We start from the raw sequence: 13,055 nt of genomic DNA on the forward strand, positions 1-13,055 counted from the left end.
GAATGCAAAATTGCACACACGACTTTAAGATGTCCGTCTTATCCATGCTGAAACCACAAATGCACACACAAACACACACACACACACACACACACACACACACACACACAGTTTTAAGACATCACCACCAGCCTTTCTTTTCTCACTCAGCTCTCCCATCCCTGATAAGCTGTGCTTGACAGACAGTCTCTTCGGCCTCATATACAGCACATGCAGTCCTCAACCATCTCTCCACAGACCCACCCCACCACACACACACACACCCCTTCATCCAGCTGGTGATTCATCTCACAGGGGTTCGGTGGGCACACACACAGCCTCTCCTGTCAGGTCTCTGTGTGTGGGAGTCAAGCGCTGTGGACTGCTCTGCTCACTACTCCCTCCAGTAAAGCACACACTCAAGACCAAACACACTCTAGTAACACACACTCCTGAGTAACACACTCTCAAGCTAAATACACTCCTGGATGACGCACAGCCCTGGACAATTTTTTTTCCTTTCTTTTTTTTTCTCCCCAAAAGAGGCTGACTGACTACTTCGTTTGACCTGGCAACAAGGTGGCACTCTAAGGCAATCCATTAGTGGGATGGAGTCCATATTAGTCATTCCATCCATATGGACACATTCTCCTGTTAGAAGCTTTGTCTGGAGACACACACACACACACACACACACACACACACACACACACAAATTTAAACAGAAACCAGAGATTGCAAATTCACCCAAAAGGAATTTCTTTCCACTAGTTTAACCAGGAAATGATTTGAGATGCATTAAAATAATGCATTATGCAAAATGGCTGATAATGGACATAACAGCTCAGCCCAGTGAAGAGGAGGAGAGGAGTTCATTTTGTGTTCAGAATTCATTTTGTTTGTTTTCTCGGTCTCTGTCTATGTATCTTTCTCTGTCACACACACAGACTTTTTCTGACAGCTTCTCTCTCTTTACAGGAAAAGTGACGAAAAAAACATGTTTGTTGTTGTCTATGAAAGCAAAGTCCTCCCTAATGAGGACTGCTTTGCTTTAACAGCAGCCTTTCCCCTAAAGTACAGATAATCCAAGGCAGAAAAGACTCCTTTCAGAGAACCCAAGCCCTGAGAGCCCAGGGATTAGCGTCAATAAAGACTCACCAACATCAGAGCTTCATATGTAGGATGCCTTCAATCACACCAAGCACAAGCAGGACACACATTTGCTAAATGATTAAGCCACGTAAAATTCAAATCTTATTTTGAGATCAGGCCACGTAAAATTCATACCTTATTTTGAGATCAGGCCATGTAATATTCATACCTTATTTTGAGTTTACATATTAAATTGCCATTTATCACCAGAGTTACACACACAATAACATAACGCTACACAAGCTCCGTATCCCACGAAAAACGAATGAACATTTTTGGTTGTTATTTATCAGTGCGGAGTAACTGCAGGCTGTTTCTCTGACAAGCTCTTCTTCAAGTGTTCAGCAATAAGCAACACTTCATGTGATGGATGAACTACATATTTGCTAGCCAAGTGTGAGTGTGTGTGTGTGTGTGTGTGTGTGTGTGTGTGAATTTCTGTTGTTACTGCATGTGTTATGGTGTGTGCTTTCTAGGACTAAGATAATATACCAAATAAAAAGTATAAAATAATCTACACAGAGTCATATACACAAAGTAATCTACACAGAGTCATCAACACAGTCATCTACAAAGAGTCATTTAAACAAACCACCAGCGCCCTCTGCTGACTGTCTGAAGCAGACACAGGCTGCCAACCTTCCTAGTAGTAGACATCTTCATCATTACATCCCCCAATGAGGAGCTCAGCGTAGCACATTTAAGACTAATGAACTGCTGTGTGTGTGGATCAGAGCCTGAAGACCAAAGTGCAAAGCCTGCAGAGGAAAAGACATTTAACAACAGCCCATTACCTGGCCCAAAGCCCCAGCTTGGCTCCTGCTACGTGGATCAATGTGCACACTAGATTTACGACTAAGGGAGCAAGAAACTGAGACGTTTTTCTTTTCATGTTATTTTCTTTACTGGACTTTACTGAACTAACCAAAACAGAGTCAGTGGAGGGAAATAATAAGGCAGAAAAAGTGTTGAGGCAAGCAGGCTCTTCACGGGTGACGAGTCACACTGCCTCCAGCATCACTTCCAGGCAACCCAGAAACACCCCGCTTCCCAGCCAAACACACACACACATATGGCCAAGAGGGATAACAATAGAATCTATGTCTGTTTGATCGTGGGGGGGTAGTGTGTGTGTGTGTGTGATGGTTGAGAAGAGGGTGAATTTCCATTGTTTGCACCCCACCATAGCCTGGAAGTAGCTGGACAAATTCCTCCTCTTTTTATGTATGTGGGTCGTGTTAACTTGTGGGAAAATAATCACGCACACACAATATTACCCACCTACGCACTTCCGGTTGTGAAAGCCATTCACCAGATGTCAAGTCTGATGAAGCTTTGACATGGCTTCATTGATGACATTTGCAGAGAAGATAAGATCACTGCCAAATGTGTCTATTGATCTGAATAATGACGGGGGATAAGTCTGTGCAGCACTACCAATATAAATGAGCACCCATGTCCAAGAATGATGGAAAGACTGTCAATCAAAACTGATCCACTGAGCATCAGTCATACTGGACAAACTTTCGCGTCAGGCATTGGTTTAGAGCTGCTGTGTGCTTGGAGAAGTAGTGGAAATTATGTCTGACAGAGACCTCAAGACAGAATGCAATTTTGGCAAAATCTGTCACTCACACACACGCACACGCACACAACCAACCCAATTCAACTTTGTTTGCAGGTTATGCAGAAAATGGTTGCCTAGTCGCTATGCTAGCTAACTACCTAGCTAGTTAAAGACAATTCAACTAAATAACCTTAAACGTTTTAAATTCGATTTGCATAGTTATCTAGCTGATGTTACAGTCTGCTGCAATTAACTCATAAAATTATAATCAAAAAAAGGTACTGAGGGTGCCCGAGCTGCTTCGCACTTTGGCCCCCAAATACATGTCTAATTAAGCAGATAATTAGTTCATAGAAACACACTCTAGCTAGCAAATGCCAAATGTTAAATTGGCTCCATACACTAGACTGATAGGTTAACTGGCATGAGATTATGGCCGTGCCATGAATTGTAACTTTATTTAAGTAACTCATCTCATGGAGGTTCGCACCCACTCATTTGTTACATGCTGTTTCATGTGAAACGAAGACACACAGAACTTCTCTGTGATTGACGACTTGGTGAGAATGGCAATTCAACATCGGTTACGGATTGTTTTGATCTGCCAAATAAATGTATTTCATATGTGAAAGGGGCTACTTATGTATTTCTATGTTGGGAAGTATTAGGTGAGCAGCAAAGGCCAAGATATATTCCACCTTGGTAGACATACAGTCCATCATACATTTTTAACCTTCAAGCCATACGTCCAAAAATAGTGTAGTAGCCTCACCACAACTTTACAAGTCTATGCTCCATACATGGTTAAATGTAATAACAAAATACCTGATCCCTTGTCACATTTCAATGGTCAGATTTGTGTCGTCACAATATTTTGGTTGTGGTTACAACATCAGGGCCTTGTTCGTCTTAAGTGCTTAAGTTAAGCCGATCAATTGTCCCATTAGCCAGTTTGAATTACCGAGATGATTGAGGACAGGATATATCGCTTCGTCCAAGGCTAATCCACGGCCAAATCATGTCGTTAATTTGAACCAGACTAAATTTATAAGGGCAATTGCGCGTGCACATCGTACTTCAAAGGTGATTTTTTTTTTAACGGTACAATGTCTACTGAACTCAAAGAAAGAGCCTTTTCTTGTTTTCTCCGCTGGTGAGCAGGAGATGATCATGAACGCTTATGAAGAATACAAGACCATAATCATGGCAAAAGCCAACCCCACCAGCGCTACGAGAGGAAGACAAGAAGCTGTGTATGGGGGGTTATCTATGTATGTATAAAATACAATAAGTTTGACTTAGGTCCAGTGGGTAGAGAAGTCGGTTTGTAATAACAAAGTTGCTAGTTCGATTCCCCTCCTTACCAAGTGTAGTTTTACATTTCCTTGTAAATCGCTTTAAATAAAAGCGTCTGCTAAATGGCTTAAGGTAAATGTATAATAAGAAATTCAATACATTGAAGCAGTGAAGAGAAATGGTGTGTATTTCTCTCTATTCTTATCATGAGTCCACCTTAATCATTTTTAACAATAATGATATGATGTACCAATAACACTGTCATATAATTATATATAATTAAGAGTTATTTTTTTCTTTGCATCGCCGACACTACAAAAATGTACCACTCGCAAAAAACTGCAAGAAAGTCAATGCGTGTGGTGTTTGCAATAAATGTCTCGAAAAGATCTTGTAAATAAATGATTCCTTGTGGGCTGAATCGGTGGCGCTCATACAAGAACTCATCATGATAGAATAAATCTTGGTGATCGCAAAGGACTCTCTCGACAAGAGTGACGAAGGCTAATCTAACTTATATCGCTTCTTGGTCAATGGGATCTCTCCTTTTTCCGGGGGTGTGGCAAGATTATCCAGCTTCACTTAAATTAGCCTGCACTGGAGCAGGTTGGAGCTAATTGATGTGTTGCTATGGTGATTTATCCAAAGTTGCTTCCACAAACCAAAAGGAGAGACTTCTATTATCTAATCCTGAAAATGATCTCGGTAACTCACTAAATGAGCTACGATGAACGGGGCACAGGATGACATATCTTGTGTGTACAAATGATTTAGTGACAACAAAAACATAAAAAAAATTCCCAAGTAGTGACTGACAGTTTGTGCTCTATTAGAATCAAATGCTTAGCTTGTGATACCTAACAGCCCATATCCACAGCAAAACTAATATGCCATGCCTGTCCAAAACATGCAAGTAGCATTATGGTTCATAATTCTATGTTTACTCATTGCAGTTCATGTACAATCGTTTTGTTATCTTTTTTTTTTTTTTTTTTTTTTTTACTTTTATCAGTTATTACCCAACCTAAGCCATAAAGTATCGGTTGAAAAAAATGACTAGCTCAAACTGGCAAACTCACTAGTCAGGAAACTGAAAGACATGGTGCAGGACAGGCAGACATACAAACATACAGTTCAACACCTTTTTCACCTGTTCACTGGTACTTGTGATACCCTTAGACACACACACACACACACACACACACACACACACACACACACACACACACACACACACTTTAACTCGTCTTTCTTAGCCATACTTAATAATGCCTAAACACAGACACAGTGTATCAGTCTCACCTGCCCTGTTCAGCCAGTACCGTCCCTTCATCCTTCAGACGCTCGCTCCTGGTGACACAGTCCTCCAGCAGGATCTCTCGTCTGCGTTTGATTGCGTGCAGCCAGTCCACACTTTCGGACTCAATGTCATCCTTCTTCTCCTCAGATTCCTGCACGAACTGCTGCACTGTTGCCTTGGAAACCTTCTCCCCAACCTTCCTCTTCCACCCAAACGAAGCCATTTCTACCAGGAACACATAGCGCTGATTCATTACAGTCAGTCAAGTACTGCTAATGAAAGTGAACACACCTCAACTATTTACCACTATGCCCTTGCTGAACAAGAGGGACTTTTCTTTAAAATGCATGTCATAGAGCAACTTGTCATATGAAAGCAAGAACCTGCTCACTCAAAATGGCATTTTATTGCAGTGATTCTCAGTTATTGATTTCATGAAATAATAACTTGCACTTTCGTTTCATATTATTTCATTAACCTGCAGAGTGCAATGCGCAGTGCAATGTCGGTCTTCAGCTCAGGTGGCCTACATACTGTGTTGTGAACTGAAGTTTAAACTACGCAACCAAGTGCTCAGCTACAGGCCTACTATCTATGTGAACTTGGCAACATCCTTCGGATCTCCAAAAATCTAGCTAACGTTGCGCATCAAATCTTGATTAACCTAGTAGCCAGCCATAGAACCATATTGTACTGTGGAAGACTGTTCGAAAGGTAAGGTAGCAAGCAATTCGCTTCTGCCTGAATGATCTATTGCCAGCAAGCGGCCTGACCCAGTGAGTAATGTTTACCTTACTGTTTAGCTAACTAGTTATATGTATAAAATAAAACGAACGATAATGATAGTTCCATGGACATTAATGAATACTATACATAACGACAAGCAATGGTTACAGACTGTCAAGATGCTTAAATACTTACTAAACCTATGCAAAGTGTAGTCCAGTCAGTGTTTTGACATGAACAAGAGCAGCTGGCGCCATCATTTACGCCTGCAGCAAAAATGTAACTACTTCCTGGTGGCGTTCCTTTTTTCAGTCTTCATAATAAAAGTCTCCAGTAGGCGCATACTGTAACAAGCGCAGCATTAAAAGCATTATATAGCCCGAAATGTCCTTGTTGATCACACATTCTTGTTTAAATGATCTTGGATGCTGATGTTAGTGTTGATCATATTTTCTTGACATTGATTTTAAAACACAAAAACTCCCAGTAAATATATTTCCTACTCTTTTACTCATAGGCATTTTGAATGCAGCTGCCTCTAGAATTTGCCAACATGCAGTCAGATAATACCCTATTTTATCATAGGCCTTCTCTGAGAGGTCTCAGTCAATGTCTGTATTCCAAATTATGACAGCATGCATGGCCAGGTTCGAATAACTGCCTTAAAGATACAGTCAGCGATTCGGTTTCGTTTTTGCGTTTTTTTTTGCGCAAACACTGAACAGACACCGAACAGAGGAGCAAAATTTGACAGAAAGTGTATGGGATTAGAATCACGCACACCTTGAGCTATACGGAATAATGTAGTGGGAAAGAGGCTGAAGGAATACCACAGGTTGCTTCAGATCGACGTGAGCAAGGCAAGGCAAGTTTATTTATATAGCACAATTCATAGACAATGGCAATTCAAAGTGCTTTACAAATGAGCAGATCAAGAATATATTCAGTCATGCAGGACCAAGGGGCCCAAAGGTTGTGAGGGCCCATCACCTTCATTCTGAAGCCAAAACCTTTAAGCAGACCTATTATGCTTTCTGTCTTTTCCCTTTCAGAGGATGGGTAGATGTCCAGTTTGAGAAAAATAATGTGTTTTCTGGATCATTGAAGCATGAAAATCTATTAAAATAGACTCAAAAAACTAAATTGTGAACATTGAAATTGAGGTCCCCTTTAAATATTTTCCAAAACACTGTTCTGTCTGCCATTATAAAAAGTCATGTTCTTTAACCTGCTCTCAACAGAAGGAGCTGATCTCTGTAATACTTCTGTGCCCCATTGCCAAGTGTTGCGTACGCTGCCTTATTACAGGAATCAGTGCCTTGTGTTGAGTGGTAGCCCGAAGATGAGCTGTGCCTATTTGTAATGGCATGACAAATAAGTGAAGGTGTAACGCCTGGACACAAATATACAATATAAAAAGACCAGATAGACCAGGCACTGGACCCAGCTCTCTGCTCTCTGAGAACCAAATGTGATGACCTAAACCTAGGCCTATGTACTTCGCCCTAAGGATCCAGAAACTGCCAAGAACGTTATACAGATGGTGATCAAACATGATATAACATACACTCATTTTAAAATAACCTTAGTAGACCTATCCTGCATCAATCGTATGCTCTAACACAATGTCATGATAACCTAAAACTCTATTTCAGACCATCATAGGCTAATTCCTGTAAATAACTTGGCTGTGATTATAGGCTGCATGGCCATCTTGCTAAGGCTATTTGTCCTTTACTTGCTTATCTTACTGTAAAAAAAGAAAGAAAGTGAAATGGACAGTTTTGTGAATACAAACCTAAGCCCGCTCTTCTCAAGCCATGTCACACACTTGTGGAGTGTATGCTGAGGTTTTGGGGGTGTGTCTGTTGTGCAGCATCCTCCATGAAGACAAAAATGGCCCCGTGAAACAAGCTGGAATATTCGCACAGTGTTTGTGTACCACTCCAGTCGAAAGGATTTAATTTAGCAAAGCACCGTTATCACGAATGAAAGGTATGTGACTGCGGCCCTTATTCAGTGAAATTGAAGTGTTTCTTTTGTCTCGCGATTGGCCGTAACATGCGTGGTGTAGTGGAATGCTGAATACAAGCCCTGCACGTACGCATGATGTGATTTGTTTATCACCCAGCGGTGAATATAACCGTATTGGTTATAATATTTCACGGATAAGGTTCTTTCCATTTCATTACGTGCGAATACAATGAAGACGTTTTCATTTGTGACGGCACCAGTGCAAAGGCTTAGGCTATTTTTCTAAATGTGTCTATCAATTAATAACTAAAAACACTATATCTCCGCTATTCAAAAAAATAATTGGCGCAACAAAATATGACGAATAAGTGCAATTGAATGTCTGTCCAAATTCACTATTTATCTCTCTGGGTAGTCTAGATAATTCCGTGCCTAACACACCTTTCGCCATTTGACGTCCCAGATGGCGTTTATGTCGAGATTCTCCCGGTCCAGGAGCAACTCGAGATCACCGAGTCGAAAGGATGCTGAGAAAGGATCTCCCATGCTCTCTGTAGGCGAGCTGGAAAGGCTGCTGTACACCGGGAAAACAGCCTGTAACCACGCCGATGAAGTATGGCCAAACCTCTATATCGGAGACCAGTAAGTACAACCTATCAAACAATATAATTTTCTTTAATTTGAATATTACGAGTTATGTCGAAACATGCCATTAACTTTGCATTGTAAACAATTATTTCTATGTGACTATGATTACTGATTTGGTCAGAGGCTGATTTTATTATTTTTGTCATCTTCCATTTTAGGTTTATTTGTTGTTTTTTTTTTTTTTTAAATAAATATGGTGTGTTATTTTTGGCTTTAGAGAAAAAGATGACATATTCAGTCTCAGATTTGCATGAAAGGAAAAAAATAATGAATTAATTGAAATTTGGTTTGTTTTTATTACTGTATTTCTGTGTTGTCTGCATTTCTGTTTGTGTACTCGGCTTCCTTAATCATTACAAAACAATTATTATTACCTTGTTTTTACTGTATGATTATATATATATATATATATATATATATATTATATTGCCACTTTTTTGCAATAGACTTACTTAATTATTACAAAACAATGGGCTTACTTAATCATTACAAAATAATCTTTATAGCCTTGCTGGGTGCCATGTTTTTTGCTGACTCGCTGAAAACAAGAGGATGCTTCAAGATGGCATCACTGGCATTGTGCAGATGGTCTGTTACATTGGTCTCTGTTTTTTTTTTTGTTGCTGTGTGCAGGGAGATAGCTTCAGATCGCCGGGAGCTTGCGAAGCTTGGCATCACCCACATCCTAAACTGTGCCCAGAACAAGTGGAGAGGCGGCGCAGATTATTATGAGGGCATGAACATCACCTACCAGGGCATCGAGGCTCATGATTTACCTACGTTCGACATGAGCGTTAATTTCTATCCGGCTTCGGAGTTCATTCACAAAGCACTGAGCCAAGGAGGTGAGCAAAGGTTTAGGAGCTGCATCTCAACTCTGAAAATCACAACTTCTTTCTGTGTCAGGCCAACCTTGGGCAGATACACCCCCGCCCTCTCTGAGCCGGGATTCACTCAAAATGTCTGTGTGGGAAATGAATGTCATGGCAAACTGTGCAGAAGGTGATTGTGATAGATGAACTTATCTATATTACTCTTCTCTTGCAGGGAAAGTTCTGGTGCACTGTGCCGTTGGCGTCAGTAGATCAGCCACACTTGTGTTGGCTTACCTGATGATCCGACAGAATATGACCCTGGTGGAGGCCATCAAGACAGTGAAGGACCATCGAGGCATCATCCCCAACCGAGGCTTTCTGCGCCAGCTCAACGGCCTGGATGGCATCCTCCGCACCAGCCGCAGGGGGTCATAAACATAGATTTGAGTTGTTTCTGGGGTAAAACTACAGATGCTTTTTCTGGAAAACAAACATCAAACAACAAAAACCAACAGGTACAGAGCCAGAGTCTTGGTTAGAGTCTTATGCATTGTGGTCAGTAGATATGCCTTAATGTATACGTCACATTGGGGATGTATGTGCTCAATGCCTTATTCAGTCCTGTACAGTGGCATCTAGGATGGCACTATACTACTCACTGGACTACTTTATAACTTCATGTTGATTTTAATTAGAAGGCAGACATTTCATATCACGACACATTAGAGATGTCCATCATATCACAGTAGATCATTGTTATTGTTGGCTGAAGTTCTTGGACATCATGGACATCAGTGATGAAAAGTGCTTTTTATTGTCTTGAAGTATTTGAATGCCAAACCAAAGTAGCATGTGGTGTGGCATTAGACTTGCACTTGCCTGCCCCCTCCCCCCAAAAGAGAATAGGAAAAGCTTTAATTGCATTCACAGACTTTTATAAGAGAACGGCTGCGCATTGGCTTCAGGTCTGGATAATCCAGCTTGTCATGAATACTTTATCATAGCCTCCAATGATATATTATTTATATGCATGAACCCTTTATTTAAAGGTGTATTGGTTCATTTCCTGTTTGTATGCAGCTTTTGCTCTTCCTGAGGTTCACAATAGCAAGCCCATGACATATGGTTAGGTCCTTATAAGTATTTGCCCCCTGGATCAAACACACACGCAGTTTTAATACATTAGCACCAAGCATCGAAGGATGTCATGAAAAGTAGCATTTTAGTAGCACACCCATTTCAAGGTATGCGTTCTTAGAGAAAAATCCTGACAGCTGGATCATGTACAGGTGCTGAGGTGCTTGATGGGCACAGCTGATACAGGAGACAACATATACTCGTGTGGAAATTCTATGACTGATGTGTCATGGATTGTAGAGACATGGGTTGGGTGCAAAGATTTTAGTTGGATGCCAGTCCCGATATTTGTGGTTAATACATGCAACTTGGAACTCAGGTAAATACAAGATCCAAGTTGGTCATGAAGATTTGAATATCATCCACCTACAAGTTCAAGTAAGAAACTCAGGCACCCATACTGACCCACATTCTCTGACATCAAATAGATTGTTTAATATGTATTGATTTTGTATGCATTATAATTGAATTGCATACCTTTGCTTCCTTTTACAATCTCTATGAAAGAAGCTTTTGGCTTGGTACTCTTTAAGTGCTGATACCCACATTTTACAAAGGATCATCACTCAAAAGCACTTTTGTTACAGGTCAGCCAGTCCCTAGTCTCCGTGTCCCAAATGGTCTTGGAAACAGTGTATTAAAGGCAGCTGGATGCCTGAAAATACCACTGACAATTTTATGCCATATATTTCAAACCTGTTTTGAACATATTTATCCAGCTTACAACTGCCAGTATAGCTAAACTGTATTGGAGGGTTTAATTGTATACATGACAGCACAAGGGAATCTTTATGCACAGTACACTTCCTGTTGGGTACACAGGCCTAATAGTGTATGGCATCAAGGCAAAGCATTCCTTTGTGATCTTCAAAGTTCAAGCCAACAACCCAGACGAAATATGACTCGCTGTACCAGGGATTTCCCCTGAGTGAGAGAGTGAGGCATAAAAACTTTCAAATCAAAGACCTAGGGAGATGGGACCGTCTTTACTGGAGCCACCAAAAACACTGCTTCTGAGACAGAGGCTTCATTACGCAGGCAGAGTTACACCAGCAGTTTACAGGTAGCCTACTCTGTCCTGGGTATGGAGGTCTGTGGGTTTTCCATTGAGGGAATCCATCAAAGTAGAAAGCAATTCCACCTGCAATACGATTGTGTGGTGTAACCAGCTTGCAGTGGGAGTGCACCTTTACTCTCAACATAGTTTTTTTTCCATCCCACTACACACTGATAAACTATGATTAGACAGTAGGAAAAAACATTTTCAAGAAAATAATTCCTCAAGGTCTGTGGTATTAAATGTTGTTCAGCACCATCATACATCAAATACTTACTTATTTTCTTTTGAATTGGGTTTTACAGAAAGGCTATATGTTTGTGAAGCTTAGCAGGCTCAACAAAAATGTAGCAAATTGTAGATAGGTAGATTTAAGACTTGGTTTGTGAACAGTGACAGTGCTGTGGTACTCTCTGTGGAGCTTTCTGTGTTTCAAGTGTAAATTGTCAATCCTCACAACTCCTATCTAGTAACAGCAACCCATGATGTTGGATGAGTTCCTTAGAATTAACAGCTAGCAAAAATAGGTCTCTATGCAATGATCCCGTTTCCAGTAATCATTACTATTCTAGAATTACAGTAGAGTGAGTAAAGATTCCAAATGCTTGATTTAACTGCCGAGAAAACTAGTTAATTACATTTCTATGTCATTTACATCTAATTAAAGGTAGAAGCAACAATCTAAACTATATACTCGTGTACAGTTTCCAGCCAGGCTATAGCTAACTCTGCCGCAGATCAGGCCCTGGCGTGATGCTGGAGTCATCTCCTTGGTGAGCCTCTAGATATGGGCCAGGTTGGTTCTGGAATCAGATTGTGCCTGAGCATCTACTGTGGTGTCTCGCAATGGACATGGAAAATTATCATCATATTATCCAAGCTGTCCCAGTCCCCTGTGCTCATTTTTAAGGCAAATTGAGTGTTATGGTTAGCAGGATTTATGGCTATCACAGTATTTCAATTTGACTATACCTGACGATGTCAAATACGGTGGTGGTGGTGGTGGTGGGGGGTGGGGGGCTCAAGGTTCACCTCACAGAGAATGATTTTGGAATGAAAACTGTGTTGGAATGAAAATTACTGAAGGGAAGTTAAAGGATTGAAATCTTGAAATGTTGGTTCACTTTGTTTAGTGGTGATGTTCCTTAACTGAATGAATTTCCCCAGAAGTGTGGAATGTAACTGGGTGAACAGGTGTCTCTTAAGTTAGTCTGTGCAAATTGTTGTTATTCCATTGTAGTAAATGTGTAAGTATTGTTGGAGCGTGCCTATTTCTACACTGTACTTTCGCATTTGGAATAACCAGACTTTCTATAGTGATACTTGAATTATTTTTGATGGTCATTATTTTTCTATCACTGGAACTGTCAAATAAAATAAAATTGATTGAATGGCAATGTCTCT

General features: G+C 40.6%; 2 protein-coding genes across 2 annotated transcripts in view; one reads left to right on the forward strand and one right to left on the reverse strand.

Annotated features, from left to right (window-relative positions):
• ttc33 (tetratricopeptide repeat domain 33) overlaps positions 1 to 6,292 on the reverse strand; it is a 34,120-nt gene extending 27,828 nt beyond the window's left edge. The window contains exons 1-2 of the mRNA XM_080846920.1: positions 6,216 to 6,292; positions 5,297 to 5,519 (exon numbers count right to left, since the gene is read on the reverse strand). Coding sequence (XP_080703046.1) covers positions 5,297 to 5,517 — 221 coding nt within the window. The 5' untranslated portion in view covers positions 5,518 to 5,519; positions 6,216 to 6,292. The remainder of the gene's footprint in view (positions 1 to 5,296; positions 5,520 to 6,215) is intronic.
• A 2,165-nt stretch (positions 6,293 to 8,457) lies between these two features.
• Positions 8,458 to 9,892, forward strand: dusp26 (dual specificity phosphatase 26; the record flags this gene model as incomplete). The annotated part of the gene is made up of 3 exons (XM_080848093.1): positions 8,458 to 8,636; positions 9,276 to 9,487; positions 9,690 to 9,892. 3 exons carry the CDS (start codon positions 8,458 to 8,460, stop codon positions 9,890 to 9,892), a joined length of 594 nt encoding a protein of 197 aa, XP_080704219.1.
• Positions 9,893 to 13,055: the final 3,163 nt, after the last annotated feature.

Source organism: Sprattus sprattus (assembly GCF_963457725.1).
Source record: "Sprattus sprattus genome assembly, chromosome: 11".
In the NCBI taxonomy this organism is placed as follows: Eukaryota; Metazoa; Chordata; class Actinopteri; order Clupeiformes; family Clupeidae; genus Sprattus; species Sprattus sprattus.